The sequence below is a fragment of the Rhinolophus hipposideros genome (genome assembly GCF_964194185.1).
Source record: "Rhinolophus hipposideros genome assembly, chromosome: 22".
NCBI classification, from domain to species: Eukaryota; Metazoa; Chordata; class Mammalia; order Chiroptera; family Rhinolophidae; genus Rhinolophus; species Rhinolophus hipposideros.
The window spans coordinates 36953271-36977964 of NC_138068.1; the positions used below are offsets into that span (position 1 = coordinate 36953271).

The 24694-nt window shown below is 37.1% G+C and overlaps 1 protein-coding gene across 13 annotated transcripts in view; it reads right to left on the bottom strand.

The window, feature by feature from the left end:
• The window catches only part of KIF16B (kinesin family member 16B), a 292760-nt gene that overhangs the window by 225370 nt on the left and 42696 nt on the right, over positions 1-24694 (bottom strand). For 10 of the 13 annotated variants that reach the window (XM_081033488.1, XM_081033487.1, XM_081033500.1 and 7 more), the window contains exons 3-11: positions 23515-23628; positions 17654-17770; positions 15553-15650; positions 14661-14770; positions 12009-12151; positions 10310-10478; positions 9997-10128; positions 7728-7903; positions 1358-1423 (exon numbers count right to left, since the gene is read on the bottom strand). In XM_081033488.1, the coding sequence (XP_080889614.1) occupies positions 1358-1423; positions 7728-7903; positions 9997-10128; positions 10310-10478; positions 12009-12151; positions 14661-14770; positions 15553-15650; positions 17654-17770; positions 23515-23628 (1125 nt within the window). Of the gene's footprint in view, positions 1-1357; positions 1424-7727; positions 7904-9996; positions 10129-10309; positions 10479-12008; positions 12152-14660; positions 14771-15552; positions 15651-17653; positions 17771-23514; positions 23629-24694 lie in introns of those variants that run through there. The other 3 variants (XM_081033497.1, XM_081033496.1, XM_081033491.1) reach the window with 2 other exon arrangements.

Here is a 24694-nt window from a genome sequence, read left to right on the forward strand (position 1 = left end):
TTCATCAACAGATATTTTTTCCTTGAAGAAATATAAGCCAGTCAATCTTTTCCCACTTCAAATAATCCTAGCTTTAAACAAATTTTAAGTACGCCTTGAGTTTATTTTACTATTGAATTTAAAGCAAATAATCTTCATTTATAAAATTAAGAAAAAATGCAAACATGAGATATTAATACCACCTCTAACAACGTGGCCAGGTAATAAGATTTATAGGCAAGCAGATGGCAAACAATTTTAAAAGGTCATCCAAAAAATAGATGAAAATTTAGAAAACATTACAAACAAGATAGGCAGTCATTTCTGTCACAGCATGTATAATGAATTAAAATTCAAATGTTTATTGGTTTCTATTAACTTGCTAGGTATTTCTGAAAACTATTATTAGGAAACAATTTAAGACTATATCCAAACATTTCAAAGCACTCAAAATTAGAATTTGAAGTACTAAATACAAAATTTCATGAGAAGGATAGGGATTAAGAAACTAATGATTTTATTAATGCCATTATCAGCAAATTAACCAGCATAATTAACCAGGGAAGTGTCAACAAGTTCCTAACTACCACCCAATTTATATCTTCCGTACTGTGTATTCTTTAAAGAGCTTCACCAATAGAAGCCAATTTTCTTTCTCAGTCTATTTTAACAATTCACTGCAGTGAACAAAATTCACTCCAAAAATGTTCTTAATGACTGTTTCTCTTTTCACAGAGGGTTTTATGTTTAAACAAAAATAGTATAGAACCAGGTCAGTCATGAAACTGGTTTGCAAAAACCACCAGCCACAAACACTGGCTTCAGCCACAGTATCTCTAGAGCTACTCTCTCTTCAACTCACTTACTGCCATTCTCTCTCCCTGCCTCAAATTTCACCTAGCTTAAGAGAGACTACCTAAGCATCTACCTAGAGCATTTTGAGATTTCCCAACTGCTGCACCTCCCACTGGAAATGAAGCAAAAGGTTGACAAAACACTAAACAGTGGTCATAGTTTACCTATGCTTAAGATATGGGGATCAACGCTGTTTCATGAATGTTGAACACGGCCTCCCTTCAACCTGGGACTACTCTGAAGCCCCCAGCGGCCTGTTTCATCTGTAAGGCCTGCATGTGAATTTCAGTTACCCTTAATCATCACATGCCAGACAAACCCCATTTATTAAGTCAGATAACATAATGAGATACGTAAGTCAACTATTACGCTTCTTTAAAAATAATCACGGGGTAGGGACGGGGAAAGTTAAGTGTAATACAAGAAGAAAATGAGTCTCAAACAGCCACAACTAAAAAGCATGCACTTAAAATAATAGTGAAAGTTGTGATTTTAAAATAACAAGAAATCAGGTACCACTTACTCTTGCTTCATTCTGCTGAAGTTTTTCCTCCATACTTAAGGCTGTGGGGGAGTCTAAGAGGGCAATCTAAGATTTAAACCATAAGAAAACAGCAATTAGTAAACAGCAATAATCTAGAAGAAGGATTTCTCCATGATATAGTAAATTACCAAAAATTGCCAAATAAACTATTAAATGGCACTAAAAAGTATTGTCCCACACCCTCCAAAAAGTGTCAATCATACCACTAAGTCTTTATTTGATGGGCTACTTTTCTCATACTATTCGAAACCATGGCAACCTGGTAAACTTGTATTTGCAATACAAATCAGCTAAGTGAAAAAAGACAAAAAGACAAAAGTAACATAAGTGATATTTTACCAAAGTTAAGTATGATCTAAATCTCTGGATCCTAAAGCATTCATCTGTTTTGAATACGCACAAAGTTCAAAATTCAAAATCTAAGAAGCGTAAATAAGTCTTACTCTACCACAGGCTTCTGAAATCCATCCATGCTGATATCGCATGCAAAGGAAAAATCACTTATTTTCATTGCTGGATATTCCATGTATGGTATAGCTACACCACCATCTATTTATCCATTTCCTTATCCATGTTGCAAAAGTATAAAGATTGACATAAGAATGACTAAACACCAAAATCAGGTTAGAACTGGGTGGGACAAGTCAGAGAGAGAGAGAAGAAGCAAATGGAGCCAGGAGGGACATACAGGGGATATGATGACACTCATAACTCATAATCTGAGAGGCAGAGACACAGTGTCCCCTCAGGCTTCATCAGAAAGAAAAAAAGAAAGGGGAGTCTTGCTCCCTCCTGAGTGCATCCCACAGGCAACCACTCTTACCCAATGTGCTGTGTAAACCTGCAATTACTCTGGTCATATGCAAGCATGTTTTTGTTGTCTTTTTAAACATAAACAACATGAACACTATTTTGAATGCTGCCTTTTTCACTCAACAATATATTTTGGGGGATATTCAGTACAACGAAGACTACTTAATTCTTTTTAACAATTCCAATTCCACCACAGAGTGGAATTGTATAGATATTCTATAATTTATATCGGTGCTTCCTTATTAACAGAAATGCAGTTTTTCCTCATCTCTGGCTTTACCAGCAATGCTACAATGACTATTCCTGTATTAGTTACCTACAATATACATGGCTGTAGCAACAGAATGAATTCCTAGAAGGGAATCTGTGAATCAGCTATACGTATGATTTTTTTTTAAATAGCCAAGTTGTACTCCCCAGAGGCTGAGCATTTTTTTCATTACTACTATCAACTTCTCAATTTCTATTCAAACAAATATAATACCAATGAGGCGGTCTTATTAGGCTGCTAAACATTCAGACTAACAAGACTACCAAGGGCCACACTTGGCATCTGTCCACTCAGCAGAAAGCAGGGCTGCCAGCAGGGGAGGGCAAGGTCATCCTGTGGTCTCTGCAGTCATCATCACAGCTGTCCCGGATCTATTGCTTGGAGGGGGTCAAGACCCACAAAGGCACGTGTGGGGCCCACCGTGGCTTAGAAGCCCACACGAGCCAACACCTCTTATAACAATGGCATAGGCACATCCTCCAGGGGCCCTACAAGGGACACACCTGTTATAAGAGTCATTGCACTCAAGGAAACCCAAAACTATGGCTTCTCAACAGGGATTTATAGTTTTTATATATTTCATCCTACTATAGATGCAAATCACCAATTGGGGGCAATTTTATCATTAGAGACGCTGCCTGGTTATATAGCTGGCCTCCCACTTTTATCCATTTACAGAGAATGAAACCAGAAAGTTAACCCAAGGTCAAATTCATCCTTAGTGAAGGAAAAGGAGCTTGGCTAACACATTACTTCAATGCATCACTGCACCTAGCATGTCATCTGGCACACAGATGGTACTCAATCAATATTTTAAATGAAGAAATGCAAGTCACAGACGTTATAATGACTGCATCGTTCTGTATGGTTGACAATTTTCAAAACAATTAGTAAACCCTTTATAACATGGTTAATTTTACATCCTCCACTATTGGAAGTTTTTCATCTATAATCAAAGTTGACACATTCCTACCACATCATCCACTGAGTAGGTAATAAGTGACTGATATACACACGCAAGCTATCATGACCACCATGTTGAAAATTTTAAAGCACATGCAAAGAAAGGCCTACCTAAGACCTTTTTAAAATAAATCTTTGGTAAAACTAAACCACTTCCAATTAAATTACTCATTATAAGGTGCCTGTTTAGAAGAAAAATGTTCAGGATTAAATAATACTCAGACTAAGCTCACATGTTAAACCAAGAGTAACGCTACATCAGAACTGCAGCAATATCAACTCCACTGACAACACACATGAGCACCTCTTGCTTCCATCCTTGCCAATATACCGTGCAATCAAGCATTTTGATTTCCACCCATCTGTTAGGTGTAAAGGACATCTCGTTATTTTTTTAAGAACTTTGAGGTACAATTTCCTCAAAGGAAAACACCCAGCTTGATAACTATGTATGTATCCCTACACATGTACATACACATTTCACTATTCTTAATATTTGAATTTACCATATTTCAAATGACATTGAGCACACTTCCATATGTTTAGAAGCCATTCGAAACTCTCCTATGAATTGTATTCACATTATTTGTTCACTTTTCTGTCAGGTCGCAATCTTTTTCTTATTTTTTGAATAGCTCTTCTCATAATAAAGGAAGTACTAATAAAGAAAGTAGTCATTTGTTGCATGAGTTGGCAATCTTTTTCCTGGTCTGTATTGATCCAAGAAAATTTTCATTTTGTCATGTAAATATGCTATGTCCTCACTTATTTGAAATGAAAGAGGAGTTCAAGTTCCCTATGGCAAATGTGTGTATGGCTCTGCTCCTACTATTTTCTACAGATTTGTTGTTCTTTTTTTTCCTTTATGAAAGCTGATGTCATGTTTGATTTTAATTATAAATTGTACTCTTTGTCATGATAAAGTGCTTTTCTTTAGGCTCAAATAATGCTGTTTTTGCAATGCTTTCTTTCCCCTTGAATTAGCTGGCAGAGCTTTGCCCAGCCTTACAAACACCATATAACTGAGCTTTCCTGTGTGACCCTCTCTGAGAGGTGTCTATCTTAAAAGTTTACAAAAAACTATATTTCTATTATCTATCTATTATTTAAAGTTTATCTGTACTCCAGTTACAAAAATGAAGAATTTATCCTACTTCCATCTTCTCTCATTGTCTTCTTTGCTTCCTGACTTTTGTTGCGTATTTAATATCTATATTGTTTAATTTTCTTGTTAGCTCCAGATACATTCAAGAGAGAAGAGTTGAAATATTTTCTCTCTGCCAAATTCAAAGCAGAAGTCTGAAAAGATGTTTTAAATATAATAAAAGAGAACACTTGAAAAGACAAGATATCCAAGTGCTCGACTTCATTAATCAACTGAGAAGTACAACCTAAAATCTTTCTGTAACACCACTATGCAGCCATCAGAATGGTTACAAAGAAAACTGGACAATACCAAGTGTTAGCAAGGACCTGCAGCAACTACAGCTGGCACTTGCATATACTGACAGTGGAGTACAAATTGGTCTAACCATTTTTAAAAGATGTTTGGCAGTATCTACTAAAACTGAACACGTGTATATGTACACTTCTGATCCATCAATTCCACTCTTAGGTATAAACCTAACAGAAATACATCTGTATGTTCAGTAAAAGACATGTACAGGAAAGTCCATAGTAGCATTAATAGCACCAGAAGGAAATGCCCCAAATGCTCATCAAAAATAGAATAAATGAGTTGGGATACATTTGTGTGATGGAATACAATATAGAAATGAAAATAAATGGATCTGCAACTACATGAACTAACATGGACGAATCTCACAAATACAATGTTGAATGGAGAAAGTGAGATAAAAAGAGTATATACTGCATGATTCTATTTGTATAAAGAACAAAAATAGGCAAAACTGAAAACTAATTGATGCCTTTAGAAGTCAGGATACTGGTTACCCTTGGTGGTACCTGGAAAGGAACTTTAAAGGGGACTTCTAGAGTATAGTTCATGTTCTGTTTTTTGATGTGGGTGCAGGTTTGATGGGTGAATTCAGCTTGTGAAAATTCATTGATCTGTATACTTACACTATGTAATTTTTTGTGTATATATAATACTTCAATAAGAGTATATATATATATATATATATATATATATATATATATATGTAAACTACCACACACACATATATATACATATATATATTTAGTAGAAGCAAATCCAATGCATGTCAAAATTTTTGCTTTATTTAAGTTGTGCTTTTGAAACACTGATGTACATGACATTTTGCATTGGCAAACACATAAAATTATTAAAAGTAGGAGTTTATTTTCACTTATCTGTACTAAAATAATCCTAGAAATGGAACTTTGATTTGAATAACATTCTCAATGAACCATGACAGCATTTGGAATAAAATAATGTGGGAATATAACAATGCCATCAGAAAAATTTAAACAGAGATCGTTAATGGGCACTTCAGAACACCTGCTTATTTTATTGAGCCTCACAAATTTCATTAATCTAGGATGAGCCTGTATTGTTTCACAACAATTTATAGCTTCATATTGTGATAAGTTATTTTAAATAGGGCTCCTGTTTTATTGTAATGTATTAAGTTTATCAATGAATTTTATCTTCAGCGTGTTCTAAAATAGACTTATCTATCTTTTCTATCCTCGCTCCCAAAACTACAGCAACAAAAATACTCCTTTAATTACAGCAGTAGTCCTTGGTCACAAAAGACACAAGATAAAAGACCACAAAGTATAAAGCGACTGGCATGCACAGTACCTCCGAAAACATTCCTCAGACAGAATTTGAAAAGTTTCAGTAATTTAGAGTTTTCCTGTCCATGTAATAAGGCTCCTTTCAAGGATTTCCTCAGTTTGATTTAAAGTGGCTGATTTTTCTTTTCCTTCATTCTCATAACTTAGTAAAACATTAAGTACAAGAAGTTGCACCAGAATTTTCTAAATACTTTCCTTCATACATAGCTTGGGTGATCCCGTACAATCATCCTTAAAAGTTTACTTCAGATAAATAATGTTTTAAAAACACTATTTAAGAAAAAGATTCCAATAACACGGTGTATAAATAAAAATGACTATTGTGGTTCATGCCGCAAGTCACATGAGCCTGACAACATCACATACAGTTGGACTACTTGTTCTGACAACTTCTCTTCACACACGGGAAAGCTCCACGTCAAAAAGGAAAATGGATGTGGACATATTTTTAAGTGCAATGAGCAATTCCCATGCAACTGTTGTTCACCACCTATGGGAAAGAGCTGTCAGGTATATTTCAGGACACAGGAAATTCAGCAAGGTTTTTAATCTATCAATGTTATCATAGGTCAAACCACTTACGAGATGTCAAGGGCTTCAAGGGCCACATGCTCCTAGATGGAAAGCTGCTCCAGAGCAAGTACTTTACATTTAAAGAAAAGTACTTTTTTAATGATACATTTTAGATGTATCATTTAATATATCATTTAATTGTATCATTTAATGATGTATCATTTAATGATACATCTATTCATAGGTTAAGAAAACAGGAAGAAATGTATCTTTATTTCTAACTCCAATCCAACTTGAACATTTTTAAAAGCTGTCCTTGATTTTCTTTCAAGAGTGGACTTTCATCACAACAGTCTAAACCTGTAAGAACCTAACTCACACTAATCATCAAGAATGTAACTCTGTGTGTACACTATGCAGATGATAAGGAAGTCTACTGCGGAAAACAGAAAAGGACAAGGCTCCTTCACTATAATCCAAAAGATCCTGAAGTGAGGCTGTTTCAACAATCCGCCAGGCCCCAGGGACATCGTCTCAACCAGGCCACATGCATTTCACTGTATCATGATAACCACCTCTGTAATGGGCAGAAGACTCAGAAAGGTGTTCAAACTAGCCTTTCTTTCTGTTAAAACGCATTTTCAAGTTATAAAATGCATGGGTAGAATTTTAAGCATTACTCCAAGCACTTCAAATTCCTTCTACGAATGGAGATTATGCTGTTAATCCTATCGCATGTTAAATTTCCATCCATAATTGATAACTATTAGATGGTTAATCATTTTGAGTTTAGTGGATAAAATCTTGCTTACACACAGACCACATAATGAATATAAAGGCCACTGAGAAGGTGATGTAAAGGAGAAACCAGCTAACTCATTCAAGCTTTACTTAAAACTTGTTTACTCAAATCAATACAATGAGTGAGATAATTGTCTCTTTAAGATCTAGAAATAGATGCCATTACTCAAAGAAACTTATCCATAAATCTCAGAAAAACCCAACCTGATTCCCTTGAGCAAGAAGCGTTTTCAGTCTGACTATTTCAGCTCGCAGCTCACGGATCAGTTTGACGTTGGCGTCCTCATTAATAGTGGGCTTGTTGATGATATTTTTGGCTCTATTTGCATAGCGAAGAGTACTTAGGGTTTCTCCATAATTGACATCAGCAGGTGAAATGGCTGTGAAGAATGAATTCAAAAAATAATTTATCTAGCACTCTATGTTTCATTTAACACAAAGTTAGTTTGTAATTTAAAAGTCAGATTAACCCCAGGTCATTGGATAGACTAAATATTCATTGCCACAGTAATGAATATTAAAAATTATCTAGGATTTATAGTAAAGGTGTTCACTATACTAAATTAAATATCATTTTGCTCTTCTTAAGTATAGAATCAGCCATCTAACCAACTCTAAAATGAGATATGAGATACTCCACTGTAATTTAGGGAGTTTTCTCTGTTAAAAATACTGGAAAAAATGGATTTCAAGACTACAGTAATCCCTGCCTTCCCCATGGGGGTATATCCCAAGACCCCCTGTGGATGCTTGAAAGCACAGATAGTATCAAACCCTGATCAACTTCTTCAACTCAGCTGGAAACGTGGCAGCAGCTTCTTCATCAGCAGATGCAGCCTCTCCAGGAATTTTTCCATTTTTCAGTCCAAACTTATTCCTGAATCTGTGCACCCCTTCCTAATTTGCAGTAAATGGTTTGGTATCACTTGTTTCAATGGACATTTTGCTGAAGTCTGTATATGTAGGCTCAATGTTTTTTGGTGCAACATGTTGCCGTCAATTGAAATGTTTTCTGTTCATGGCTTCTACCCACAACTGTAACGCCTTTTCCATCTTAACTAAGTACTTACAACACTGTGACCGTAACTCTTAAAGTTCCAGGTGTGACAGCAAAACTAGCACGAATTTCTTTTTCCTTCTTCAGAACTTCTATTAAATAGAAGATTTGCTCCTACTCTAGATCTTAGCAACTTCAGCATACATTTCTTTTCTTTCTTTTTAAAGTCGAGAACTTTCAACTTTTCATTTGAAAGAAGCACTTTACAGCTTTCCTCGGCATGTCTGAATTGCCAGTATCACTACTTTTGCATTTTGAGGCCATTATGTAAAATAAGGCTTACCTGAACACAAGCACTGCAAATACCAGGACAGTGGATCTGATAACCAAGATGGCTACTAAGCGACTAATGGATGGGGAGCGTACAGAGCATGGATGTGCTGGACAAAAGGATGATTCACACTCTGGGTGGGACTGAGCAGGATGGCACAAGATTTCATCATGTTACTTGGAACAGTGCACAGTTTAAAACTTACGAATTATTTATTCCTGAAATTTTCCATTTATTAATATTTTTGGACCAAAATTGACCACAGGTAACTAAATACACAGAAAGTAAAACTGCAGACTGGGGGGACTACTTTATTTGTATTTCTCAATATTAAGTCAAAATTCATCTATAAAATCCCAGAGCATGAAAATTTTTGAAGAGTCAATAGATCAGTTAATTCTTTACCCCTTAAAGCTTTGGTTAATCACACCCCCCCACCATCACCACCACAAACTTTAGGGCTTAGGTGACTATACAACTGCATCTGGGGTGCAAACCCCACGGCAGATCCCTTGCCTGAGTAATACATGGCATGGAGAATAGGGGAGACATGGAGACAGGGCAAGAGAAGAGAGAAAGGGGGAAGAAAAGTGAGGTTAGTAGGAAAAGAGTTTTTGGGTTCTCCTTAACAGGTATGTTCCCTTTGTACATTTTTTTCTCTCTTCTGCTTCTTTCAGTTAATTAGTGAAAATATAGAAATATATTACTGTTATCATTATTTTTTATATTTATTGGGGCTCTTCCGTGCCCTCCCAGTTCTTAATTTTAAATTCTGCATTTACTGCTTTAAAATATAAAACAAAGTTGGGTAATCTTTCCTTTATGTCCTTATGATGATTTTCTCCTGTCAGTTAAAAGTTTCTATCGTATACTTTAAGCAGAGAAATGCTGAGAGTCATTCTGCATGTATCACAGCTGGCATAACCAAGAACATGGCAAATTGATGCAACTAGGAAGATGGAAAAAGTTAATAATATGATACTGCAGACCAGATCACAGCAAGTGGTTTTCTTCAAGACAGAAAAACTATTATTTTTTTTAACATGAAATAGCGTTATTTCCCAATGAGACTCTTTAAAATTAAATATTTACAGTCAATTCACATGAAACACTATATGGTGAGGAAAAAAACTTAAAATTCTTACTGGCAATCATGATAGTTTTAGAGTTTCCTCCAAGGCTATCTTTTAACAACCAAGTCAAAACAGAATCTCTGTAAGGCACAAAAACTTGCTTCTTCTTTACATGAGGATTTGCTGCATCCTGAGATAAATCAGCTGTAGAGAAAAGAAGAAAAACAAGACCGAAAAAAACGATTATTAAAGTTGTTTCCCCCCACTCTAATTTGGCTTCAGAAAACCTTGAGGATATAAACTCAGTTTGTAACAAAAACATTAAACATAATTGCTGAGTGTACCACAAAGAATAAGAGGAGGCAGGAGACAAGTATAAACCTACCTAAGGCAGAAATGACATTTCCCAGGGTCACGAGGGATTTGTTAATATTGCCCCCTTCCTTCAGCCTAACCCCAGTGGCACCAGTGGCATCGGCTCGCTCACTTCCAGCAAGATCAACTAAGTGGATCTTACTCACAGTTTCACATGGCATTTCAGAATCAAATTTTGCCTGTAGTAAAACATAAAAGCAAAACTGAAGAAGTATAAACAGTCCTGATGTTGTTTATGATACAAATTCTAATTATTTTCCACTCCTCACTGTGATCTCTTAGAGTAGGATTTTTGTTTTTTGGTTTTTTAACTGTGTTGTTTCATTGGCATTCTTAGTGATTATAAAAACATCCAAAATTAAATTGAATATAATAGAACTACACCATATGTGATTCGTAAATTTTCTGAAGAACTATTCCATTACTCAAATCTCTCCATCTTTCTCAACAAAGGCTGACAGAGTCTGACTGGGACGGAATAGGAACCTAGGTACCGAGAGGCAATCAGCAAAGGAAAATATAAATAAATAAATAAATAAATAGTTTTGTTCTCATCTAGAAACTTCACCATTCCAAGCACAATAGCTCTCCAAAGTCTGATAAATATAGACAATTATGTAAAAGATCATTTGACTGTTATCCAATGTTAAAACATTTGTTCACAAATTATAAGACTGAAGAATCTCAAATACTATATCCCTTGATTCTGAATTCTACCAAAATCTTACTTTCCCAAAGACTTTTAACCTACATTTACAGTCTGAACCAAAATGCCAAAAAGAAATTACCGTATTTCGATAGAAATGTAAGCCTATTATGAACTGGGGAGGACCATATTCATACCCTGCACTAATCAGAAAGCAGGAGAAAAACCAGTAGAGTAAAGCAAAAGCAAAGGACTAACAAAAGGTAAAGATGTACAGAATTTATTGGGAGAGTTGTTCAACTGACCTTAGAGAACTTTTTTTTATTTTCTTTGCTCTCTGATCGCCCTCGTTAATAAAAATGTTATATTTTTGTATCTGAAGTGTTCAATGGTTAATATATGCCAGGACACCCCCCAAACTCCTAACACACTCTTAAGTTCTGGGAGGACCCTAAATTTTTCCTTTCCTGTGTTCTAGTAGCCTAGGTATTAAAATATTTTTTTTCTTTTTTTCTTTTTTTTGGGGGTATTAAAATATTTAAACTCAATAATTTCCAGACACATCCAAATGCCCTCCAACCTTTGGACAGAATAAATTCTTATATTACTACTTTAAAATGTTCGTTTTCCTTTAATATGATTCCAATAATCACAATCAACGTTGTGGGTTGAGCTCCATGGAGCGATAATGTACAGCAGTGAGTTCCTCACCTTGGCTTCCAGCTGGTCTGACTCGAAATCCATTATCTCCCACAGAGCTTGCAACAATGAAAATTTTTGCTTAATTAAGCACAAAGCAAATTTTTTTTATGTTTTGAACAAGGTGGAAGCCTGCTAAATATTTCTTAAGAGTACACATCAGGACATTTCAAATTACTGTGCTTGTAACCACAGAGAAACTCAGCACACAGCACATGTTCAACTCTAATTAACAAGAAAATGACAGTCAGTCACCTTGGCCTGCTGCTGCTCCTGGTTCAACAATGATGGGTCCTCCGCTGGTGTTAATCAGCAAGTAAAGACCTCAGAGACAGAGCCACGCAGTCCCCACAGCTGCCCTTACCTGAGTGAACTTGATGGTGAAGATGGCATGAGACCTGCTACTGACGTCATTCATCCCAGTCGCTGCAGTGGTGCGATTGATATTTCCTGCATCCATAAGTTCTTCTACATCACCATAATTCTGTACTAAATGTTTGGATAAATCTGAGGCAGGAAAAAGACGGAGTGAAGAAATCTTCACACATAGTAAATGGAACAGAAATTCACCTCTCTGAAATAAATACACAACTGAACAAATCTGTTGTTTGAAGATCTTACTTATTCCTACAGTGGGGTAGTTTATAATACATTCGGGAGCTGGGCTGCCTGGGATCTAATCCCAACTCTGCTGCTTACTAGTGGACTTACATGGTTATGGCCAAGTCACATAGCCCACCACAATGCCTCAGTCACCTCATCTTGATAATGCATGTCTGACACACAGGGATAAATGTTAGCCATTATCATCAACCTCAATAGCATTAGTCATAGCACACAGAAGGGAAATGTAAACACTAACTTCATGCAAAACCAAAAAGCATTTTTAAAAATCCTCTTTAAAAACGTTTTATTTATTTTCTTGGGAACATTCATATGGTTCCAAAGGCAAATACTACAAAAGGTATACTGTGTAAAGGGTATCCCCCTACCCCTGTCCTATACCCATCCCCAAGTTCCCTTTCTGTCAGGCAACCCAATGTAATCAGTTCCTCTATACCCTTCTAGAAATAAACCATACATAGACAGACAATTTTGTATATAATAAAGACATCTTTTTTCCTCTCTTACACAAACCATAGTTCTGTATCTTGCTTTTTTTCTATGTAGTAATACATTGAAGAATATTCTGCATCAGTTAAGGTGGGTCCTCATTCATTTTTATGGCTACAAAGCATTGAATTGTGCCATAACCAATTTAACCAGTCTCCTATTGAGATTATAGAGGTTGTTTACATTTTGTTTCCAATTACAAGTAATGCTGTTACAAATAATCTTGTACACGTAGGTCTTTGAAATGTGTGAATATTTCTGCAGAATAAATTCTTAAGAGGTGGAATTGCCTGATCAAAGTACATTTGAAATTTTGATAGATACTGCAAAATTGTTCTCCATAAAAGGCAATTTACACCCAGCAGTAGTAACATATAAGACTGCCTGTCTCCCAACACTGTCATATCAGGCTTACTTATATCTGCCAGACACAGGTAATACATGCTATCTTGAAGAAATTTTATTTTGCTTTTCTCTGACTATGAGTGAGACTGAGCATTCTTTCCTTTATTTAAAAGTCATCTGTATTTCTATTTCTGCAAACAGTTTATTCACATCCTTTGTTCATTTTTCTACTTGGTTGTTGAATCTGTCCTTATTGATTTATAGGAACTCTTTGTACATTAGGGAAATTAGTCCTTTGTCTGAAACTTGAAATGAAAATATTTTCCCCATTTATAAGTTGTCTCTTAACTTTGCTTATGGTATTTCTGCCAAATATAAAGTTTTGGTTTTTTTTTAACTTCAAATTTAACACTTTTATTTCATGGTTTCTGAGTTGTAAGTCAAAAAATTTTAAATCCTTCTCTTCTCCAAATTTATGGAAAAAAATAACTTAATAACCCATATTCCCCCAATCTTTGAACAGCAGAATTATTAGAAACTAAATCCCTGTATTTACCTACATCAGATTCTGGACATTTTACCCTATTTGATTATTCTGTCTCTTCATAAAGCCACTTTTTAATATGTTTTAACATCTGATAAAACAATTAAAGAGAAAACATGAGGGTACAGTTAGTATAAAAACTATTAACAATAAGAGCTATTCCACACTCCACAAAACAAATACATTGCCACACACCTTACTTTGGGCATAAAATGCAAAAGTTCAATAGAAAATTTAATAAAATGCAAATGAAGTCCTATTGGTGTACCTGATATCTGCAGGTAAAAAAGGATAAAGGAAACAGGAACATCTTTAAACCCATGACCAGTTCTCAGCATTGCCTCCAGTGAGACACATGAAGGACCACAGACACAGGAAAGAAGGGTCCTGTGTGTGATTCCTACAGGCCAGCCATTACTCCAAATAATTTATGCAAAATAAGTGAGAGTAGCTTCATTATAAGAAAATGCTTAAATCCAGCCTATTTTTAAAATAATTTGCAAGGCCCAGCCCTTAACCTTACCCATCATTACTTGTGACATTCCTCACAACTGACTGTGACACAACTCTCACAATACAAATGCTGAGAACCATAGCACAGGAAATTCTGTAAACGCTCTTCTCAAAAGGTAAGATTCTTAGAATCTCCTTATGGTCGTATGTTACCATTAGGGTTAGTAAAAATTTTCCGCTAAAATGCAATGCCATTTAAAAGAGACAAATTGTAGAGTTGCTTATCTTGCATTATAATATGGGAAAACGAACTGCCAAAGAGTTCTTAAAGCCAGAGGAAATCCATGAGCAAACCCCACAAAACAATTGAATGCCCAGTGAAGTATGAATTCATTAAACGAACCTTATGTAAGTGATGGCACATGTCATTTTTTTACTATAATAAACTGGCAAAATAAATTAAAAGTTTTAAAGCTCACCATTATCCCACGTTTTTCATTGAAACTATTATTTTTGCACAAATTCCCAAGAAGAATAGGGCTATGAAATATTCACTCTTACCTTCAACATAAGGTCCTTCTTTTGGATGCTCACGGACTCTTAAATTGAAGGTTTTAGATGACTTCCGCCTAAGTAGATCTCTCACACGTTCATTATAAATCTCTAAGTAGCTAAAAATTTTAAATAGAACTGAATTCAAAAAAATGATTTCAGATATTAATAACAACAATACTAGCAGCAACATGCATTTATGGAGGGCAACTATACATCAGGTACTATGCTAAGCACTCTATGTGGATTACTCCATTTAATCCCTACAGTAACCCAGAGGTAGGTACTACTATTATCCCCACTTTACAGGTTAGACAGTGAAGATTTAGGGTGATTGAAAGAACCTGTCCAAGGTCACACAGCCACTGAGAGGTCAAGCAGCCATGACAAACCTTGATTGCTATGTCTGCCCTCAAAACCACTGACGAGTGGTTCCCAGAAAGGTTTAATTTCAAGAAGGAAAAAAACACCTCAACCATGCAGACTTATTTAAAGATTAGATTTATAGTGATCCTACCAACATAAATAACACAAACCTTATTTAGCTAAAAGAATAAGGTAAGTGAACTGGGTATACGTTTAAAAGTCAAAAAGCTCACTCCATTAAAGAAAAGTGTCCAACATTAGTGTTTCTGACCAAACTGGGTTATTTCCCACCAGCCTCCCAAATCCGATTCCAAAGTGTACCCAAGAAAGTCATTGAAAATAAAAGCGTTGTAAGCTTTATTTCCAATTACCATAGTACAGGAGGGGAAAAGGTAAACTCTCCCTTTCGGAACCCAAAGGCTTTATCCATTCCTTGTGCCTACATACAAAATTTAATTTAATGGATAATTTAATCCAATAGATTCCTTGTATCCATTCCAGCCACGCTCATACTCACTCAGGCCACGTGCCCTACCTGACTTCAGTTCGAAAAGATGCTTCATCCCATCTGGTGGTTTCATTGATCCGACTGAAAAGCCCTTCACAGATCCGAGGTATTAAGCCAGAGTCGCCCTGAGACGGGAAGAAGGAATGGCAACAGGTATCACTTGAAATAAAAGCTTCTGGTGATTCAGTTTATAATTTGCTGGAGTGGACTTAAGACTCCTGGGGTCCACATGCCAACCCCAGGTCAACCACCCAGAGCCCCAGACACACCACTACCCCTTCCAGAATTGCGTCCTACTCTCTGAAATGAGAGAATTGAGTTTTCTAAGTTCTACATGCTGAGAAATAAATATGTTTATTATATTATGGTAATATACAGTCATCAGCTGTTAATCAGTTAAATAATAGTTTGCACACATTAGAAAACTCACTCTCTTTCAAACAAGACAGTCTATAGGTATAGAATAAATGTTACAAATCTGATCTGGTCAAACGACCAAAGAAGGTGAAATATACACTAAGCACAAAAGGAACACTAATGAAACCTTAGTAAGTCCTCAAAATAGCTAATCATTGTCTTAAAACTTAGGTGATAGGACCACATTAAAGCATGTAGGATATCACTCCTTTGATGCACTAATGTCTACCCTGGTCTTCCTAGACAGGAAGATTTTAATACATTATATTACTTATAGAATATGGGCATAATCAATAATTTTCATGTTTCAGTCAGCATGAACAAGCTGATGAACCTCAGAATGATACTAAAGATGAGGCAAAATGTTCTTGTTAAGAAACCAAAACTTCAGAGCTTCAGTGTTTTCTTCTGAAGTACATCCCTACCTTCACTCAACCGGGGGAAAAAAAAAAAATCAACACAGCTTTAAGAGATTCTTTTTTACTTGTACTATTAAATCAACACCAATTGTTATCAAGGAAAAAATGGGCCTTTCATCATATTTGTTGTTCTTATTTTTTTTAATATATTTTTTTAAATACCCAAACAGTACTCAATTGTAAGGTCAGAGTAATCAGTTGTAATTTAGGAGTGCTTTATAAATGTTTAACTTACATAAAACAGCTACTAGGGAATCAGCATGTAAATTTTATTTTTTACAGAAGGCTTTTTTTCCAAAGGCACAGTAGGAGAGTAGGAAGAGAGAGTAGTGATAAAAGGAAATGCATCTATGTATTCTTCCTTATTTACTCTTCCGTACTTTTTAGCACTGAGGACTCTCTGCACAGCATCTATTTACTGATGTCAAGGAAAAGCCTGGATTTAGAAGCCAGGAGGCATGCACAGAAATACTTCCATCTGGAACGACCGAACCTCCTATGCTGCACTCTTTCCACGCACCACCAAACCTTTGTGCTCCACCACCACTGTGCTCACCAGCAAGAAGCTCTGAAATCCTCCACTATCTCCACATCTAGAACATGCCACAGGTCAAAGAGTCAGTGAAGAGTTTTCACGACTACGTAAGAAAAGTAAAAGACACAAGCACCTTCTAGATCTGGAGAAAACACAGACGAGATCAAGTTCCTGCAATAATGTCTAGTTTTCACTCTTCCACATTTTGGGACAAGTATAAGTTTGTTAATTTATATAGCATAACTACTAAACTTTACATACATACTATGTTTATAACTGCATATATTTTATATAAACTTTAATTCTAACCCTTTTAATGTATTTGTTGGATTTATGTGGTACCTTTCTACCAAAGATTTAGATTTTTTTTTACATTTTTCTTGGGGAAAAATGTTTTGAATAATTTTTAAAAGAACAGGGTTCAGTAATTTTATTCAAACTGTTGTGTTGGCAGGAAAGAAGAATAAATTACTTGTGGGCCCAGCATACTTTTTTGATAAGATTATAAAGCCTTCAAAAATGGAAAATGAACTGAGACTTGCATCCATTATTCATGGTTATAAACTTAAAACTGTTTCTAATTTAAAATCTCTCAAAGGAAATTTAGTCCAACTTATTACTGAGTTTTATCTTATTGCTAAAGAATGATCAGAACATGAAAAGCAAGTTAGCACAGACCAAGGAGATAAAAGAGACAATTCTATCAGTCCAAAGAGAGATAATGAAAAATTTTCTTCCCACAGTATAAACAACGTACAGAATTTCCCATCATAGTGTATGACTTTCCCGATCCAGTTTGCCCATATGCAAAGACACAAGCATTATAACCTTCAAATGCAGACTTCACGACATCTGTGCCAAGGGTTTTGAAAACCTGAAAGCCAAAAAAAAAAAAACACAAAAGATACAATTACCATGGATTTTAATAAAAGCCCCTTCATTATTGACAATATTCTTGAATGTCATTTTCTTCTCATAAGGATTACACCATATAAATAAATCACAGCAGAACTATTAACAACAGAATGTATGTGTGTACCTCAGTTTTTAATCCAAAGGAAACTTTCTAAGGGAAAAGCAACCCCATTCTTTTTCCGACTTACATTAACAAAAAAAATTCCTGAAATATGAAAATGTAAACAAGGCAAAGTGACAATCACGTCTACAAGCACAGATGATTTTTAAATATGATTTACCATTTCAAAATTAAATCAACTTACAAAGGTATTCATTCTATCAGAGCTTCCAAAAACTAAATATTCAATACCTGAAAGTCACAGCAGCCAGAAGTTATTGCCCAAACCATGCCACATCAATGCCATCATTTTAAGGGTCCGGTTTTCCATGAAAACAAGACTCCCGAGGTTTGGACAGAGCTGACTGATGGTGGGTATGGATGAGAGGGAATGGCTGTGCTCCCCTGAGACACAGTCCAGATACTTTTTCCCCACTGGGTATTTGCCCAGGATGGAGAGGGCTGGAAGATGAGCTGTCTGGAGACTGGGGTTCCATCTACAAGGGACTCAGCCCATGCCTGCTGTCCCACATAGGTGCAAAGGGTCGCTCTAGGGAATGAAAGGGGGTGAAGGACAAATACTTCACCTAGACAATACAGATGAGGCAAATCAAGATGCCTGGTCATTCTAGTTACACCCCATTGGGAAGGAGACCAACCAAAGCTTTCCAAACCCCCACAACCCTTCATGCTTCCCCTGCCCTCTCGGACTGGCAGACTGGCACACTAAAAGCATATAAAACATCGCCTTGCTTTAAAAATAAGGCATATCAGCAGCTAAAGAGATATCGAAGAGAGGGAGTATGATCGGGCTTTCAGTCAGAGCCAGGAAAAGTGAGGCACTGCTCTGAAGAACCACCGTAGTCCAAGATGGGAGCTTCATCAATGCCTCAGGAGTGTCTGTGAATGACGCCAGGTTAGCAGGGCTCCAGGCCTTCTGGCCAGAACATCCAGCCCTTAGACAGGGCTGTTAACCACTGGCCATATTGATCTCTGCTCCACATAAACCATGCCTGCTAATAACACAGCCTGTCATCCAAGGATAAGATAAAAATACAGTCAACTGGACTTCAGCTTTCTTCAGGCACCATCTTCCCACCATTTTGTTTGGAATTTGTTTCCTTAGTCTTGTTAATCAAAGATTTACAAACTGTCATTTCAATGGAGTCACTTCCACAAGTGACCAGTCACATTTATTGTGAGGTAAGTTTTATCCATTTCAGCTTTCGGGAGCTGATATTTTCTAATATTATTATCAAATTCTGATGGCTTACTCAATCCTCAACTGGAATAGCAGCTCACATAGCGTTCATGTATTAGTCCTCATAAAAATGATACAGGGTGAGCAGTGTCGCTAGGTCCATTTTCCAGGGGGAGAGGTGAGGTCACTGGGCATGCAGTGAGTGGCAAATTTGGGATTTGCACCCAGGACCTTCTGACCCAAAAGCCTGTGCTTATAAAGCACTCACAACCATGAGTCGCCCAGGACTCAGCCATGTGTTCCTCACAGCCATGTGTCCCCCAGGAGGCCCCCACCCAACCTCGAAGGACCTCCCCCAAAACAACTTCTGTGAAGAAGCAGAAGCCAGGAATCTCAGGGAGACTCAGACCACTCATTTGAGTTTGTTTTCACCGCTGTACATGGAATATGAGGAAAAATTAAAACTATTTGTTCAATTCTCTCTGATTGAATAAAAAGCATTAAACAAAAGGCATCGTTTTTACCATTTCACAGAGTGTCACCCTATAGGAAGAATAGCCTTCCACAAACTTCCCAAAGAGTAAAGGAAAGACCTTCTCTCATACTTTTGTCTGGGCTAAAACAAAGTCATGGAAAATACCATATTTAAACCAAACCCAAAAGTTTTCAAAATGAAATTCTTCCCTCGGGTTAAAATCCATACCCACTATTTCACTACTACTTTATTTTCCAGCAAACTAACTCAGCTGGCATCTCTGACAGACTCAGGGGGCCCAGGGCAGGGCTGCGGCTGGCTGACACGACGGCAAAACAGGGCTAGGAAATGTAGATGCAGAGGTCTCGCTCAGTCTCAGTTTCAGGTAACCCACCCGAAGTCGGCTGGGACTCAAAGAAGCAGAGGACACTGTCCATATCTCAGGGGTTCTTGGCAAGGAAAATCGGGTATCCCACCGCAGCTCCCACAAAGCAGTTATCTATCAAACAGGGTAGGGAAGGAAACTGATGACCGGCTCTCCCCACTGGCACCAAACCCCCCTGAGATCCTCACCTGTCCAAGTTACCCAAAACCACCTTGCTGCGCAGACTTTAAAGCTGATTTCCAAAATAATCCTTGAGGGGAACTGCCCACAAGAGGGCACTGTTAAAACAAAACTCCTCTCCAGCTGGTCTACAGGGAGATTTAAGGTTTCAAGTTTCTCCAGGGTTGAATCAAGAAACAGGTTGTGTGAGATCAAAGTCTCCCTTTCAAGTTTTCAAGAACCGCTAAGAAAATCAGACCATATTCAATAATGGTCTTTAATTTACATGAATATAGATTTTAAATGCTCACTGTTTTTTTTTTTCTAAATCTAAAATTCATTTGGAAGGCAGAAATAATGGTCATCTTACTTGGTATTTGTTTAACATTTAGGGAAATTTGACTTGAACTACAGTAATAGGCATGACATATTTTCTCAAGATACTTTTTGTCATGCAGGGGCGGCCTGCGGGGTCTCAGCTCCCACTCCCCACATAAGAACGCAGGTGAGGCCAAAAAGGAACACCCACAGAGCCATAAATAGGGGAGTCAAACCAATATATTCTCGCTGGCGGCATCTGCCTTTCTGAAGTCCGCTCTTGCTAGCCCCCGTTTCTTGCTAGCCCCCATTCCTGTCTGCTAGCGTAGCCACAGCAGTTATATTAGTGGCCAATGGCTTAAGGGTTACAGCTGACGGCCAACTAGCCACAGCTGATGGCCATCTGATCACAGTTAATGGCCATTTACTACCCGAGCCAGCACCTTTCTATGTGAGGCCGAGAGCCTGGAAACTGTTTTTTGGGGGCTTTGTCCCCACACTTTTATATTCAAGCAAAAGAAGAAGAGAACGAGAAAGAGGAAGGGGAAGGAGAAGAAGACATCATGCTAAGTTTGCATCTTTCCTGTTTATAGTAGGGATACAACCTATCAGTTTACTTCCTGTGCTGAATATGACAGCATGAAAACATTAGTCAATATTCGAAATTGAAGCCCCTTTTAGTAACAACAGCTATTAAAATTAGGGATGAGAGAAAATTAGGTTTTCTTTAATAGAGTGTTTAAAAAATAGGTATTTTCCTGTATCTATGCTGGTTTGATTAACACGTAGTTGTACTAGGAAAAGGCGTTTACTAACATATCTCAAGGCTTTTTTAATCTTGTAATTTATGGAACAATCTCAGGTTATTTATAGAGTCAAAGAACCCAAAGCATCTGAGAAATGCTGCTTATACCTGAAGCATGGAAATTATCCTTAACAATTGAAAGATTTCACAATCTAAAACTATTTTTAAACTCTGGGCATTTATTTTTAACTTCCAAAAGAGCTAAACTCGTTAGTGCTTCCCTGATCTTTATTCCTGCAGAACCCAGGAAATGTCACCTGTTCCCATAAGTTAACCACCATCCATAAACAAGTTCTTCCAATCAGCAAACATTAACTGAGTGCCGCCAGTGTGCTGTCACACGCCTCTACTCTGTCCCTGGGCTTTCCCTCAACACAGCCATCTATTCCCAAAAGGCCTCAAATTCAGGTTAAATAAGGAGGCCATCCAGCCACTCGTTAGTTAAGTTAGAAGGGGAAAACTTCATGGTTCTTCATTCATCCTCTGTTGAAGACATTCTAAAGACTGTATAATGAACTGGCTTTCCCTTAACAAAATCCCTTATACCAGCCACTTCATTCCCATTCCTATATTAAAGCCAAAATTTGGATTCCAATATCTATCTATAACATTCCTTACCAGACTCCTAGCTACCAACATTGATTAATCCAGTTACCTCAACACCAAAGTCATCTTCACTCACTCACTCGTTCATTTATTCATTCATTCAACAGGGCTGCCCCATCTGTCATTCAGAACACACCGATCCTTTCCTCACAGCCTTAAGACCTTCCAGTGGCATCCCCACTGGCCTACCCGTCAGTCCCAGGACCTCAGCTCTACAACTATTACGTCGATTGGGTCTATGGACTTGAGCAAGTTATCTGAGCTCACTGAGTCTCTTCAATAAAGAAAAATGGAGCTAACGGTGACCTTCTTGTGGTCCTTGTGAGGATGAAAGGAGACAGCGTACATGGGCACCAAGCCTAGCTTCTGACACCAATGCAAACACAAGCAACACTGGTTCATCTTTCCCCTCCCAGCCCCTTTTTCACACCAGGCACTTCATCTCTCTTTACAGCTCTGATTATTATTGCCCTTGTCCTTTCTGTTTTTCCCTGATGTTGAATCAACATCTTCTGGATACAATCCCTCCAGTCCTCTCCTTTGAACAACTTCTCTATGTTCACAACCTACCTTAACTCCAACATTGCCTCAGAAGGTCAATCTCCATCACAATCCATTTCAAAACCAACTAAATTTGTCAAGTGTTGAGGTGCATGCAAATAACCTGGGGATCATGCGAAAACATGCAGTTTCTGATTTAGCAGGTCTGGGATAGGTGCTGAGATTTTGAATTTCTAACATGTTCCCAGGTAATGTCAGTGATCCTGGTGCACGGACACATCAAATTGCAAGAAACCAGACAAGAACGCCATTTCAAGTGGCCAATGCACAGACTGGACAGGAATTCTTAGCCTTGTTTTAACACATAGAGACCTGAAGTAATGTAGCTAAAGAAGCAGTTAACAAGCCAGGAAGAGGCCCAGCCATGAAACCCATGTTCTTCCCACACACACACTGGTTGCTTCCCATAACCCAACTCTGCTCAAACACCCTCCTTGACCCACCCAGGGAAACACCCTTGTCCTTCCGCTCACATGAAATGTCAACATGCAATGGTCTCCTGGGGGGATCTTTGAGTCTGTTTTTATCTGCCTGTGTCATGTCTACATTTTAGACCACAAAAGCCTACAGCATAGGTTTCTTGGACAAATTCCATCTTCACTCTAATTTTTAGAAAGATTCTGGATAAACAGTCCTATCTTACTAGAATCTTTCTTTCTAGAATCATAATGATCCATCCAGCAAGGGAGATGTGACTTGGGATTAAAATCTACCTCCCAGAACTCTGCATCACATCAGGAATCGAGACTAAGTGGTTTATTTGCCAAGATTAGCAGCAAACAGCCCCCCAAAAATGTTTTATTTGCAGATCTCCTGCAAAACAGTAGTTTTGAAATAAAAGTTAAGAAATAAAAAAGGTTTTGAAATAAAAGTTAATGGTCATCATGCTTAGGAGTTAAAAACAATCAATTTTGGGGGGATTTGATTCTTCTCAGGCTTAAGATAACTGGTGCTAATTTAGCAAAGACTAATTTTATATAAATTATCGTCAGAAAGAAAAATAGTAATAGTAAGCTGTTTTAAGAGTTTTAGGGTAGGCATGTTTTTCTCAATATGAAAATAAACCAAAGTAAAGATTTTGAAAATATCTTACTGTTTCTTGTGAAACATAATCTGGACTTTTTGTATCAGCAGAATAAAAAGAAAAGTCGTAAGTGAAGGTCTTGGTCCGTTCTCTTCCTGAGTCCCCCGTCCCTCCTTCTGGTATCTAGATAGAGATGATTATGATAAAAAGAAAATAATAATAAAGTAAGAGTACTCTCAGTTAACAAAGGATCCAATTAAAAATATTATCTTCATAAAAATATGATTTTTTATGATTATCTTCATAAAATAAAAAGATAATGATTATCTTCATAAAAATATGCAATGATCAATGATATTGATATATGCAATTATAAATAATTGCATATTTATATCCTAAGAAGCAATTAATTCTTCCTGAACCCCCCACCCCCAGCAAAATAAATAAATAAATAAACCTAAAGTCCTCCCAGTAATCCATGGCCACTCTATGATACAACCCAATACTACTTTCTCGGACTTTTTATCATGATTACCTTATATGAACCCAACACTTTAGCCAGATTTTATTTTTGCCCATCTTCAATGCTTTTTACTGTTCTCTCCACCCGAAACCACCAGAGCTGGAGTCTGCACAATGCCAGGGGTGCTATTCAAATAGATTATGATGTGACTGGAGCCCCCTAGACTTGTGTGATTTTGTGGCCCCACTGAAAACTATAGGTCAGATGCTTCCTCTTAGATGAAGCTTTCCTTGGGCACTCCATCCAGAAGTAATTCCTCCCACCTCTGAGAGACTAGACTCTCCCAAGACATAGCACATTATTGCAGATGTTTGCAAATATATTGTCCACCTTGCTCTGTTACCTAAACTGAACCAAAAACCATGTTTAAAAACCTTCACATTCCACCAAAGTCTCACACAGCTCCCTGGACATACGCTGAACAAATCCAATGAGCATCATGTTTTCCCAACATAATTCAGATACTATAAAGAAAAAATATTAAGGTTCTAATTTTTTAAATGTTAAAAATCTGGGCATCTTTTATGGTTACATCCGTTGAGGAAACGTTTGTAAAACTCAAAAAGCAACAGAATAATCAAGGAAAACAGATCGCATTATGCATAAAGAAAGGAGACTCATCCAAGGCCAGCGTCTCTCACTGTTTCAGTAAATGCAATTTTTTTTTTCACAATTTTTTTTTTTTAAACATGTAGAGAAGAGTATATTTATTTATTTATTTATTTT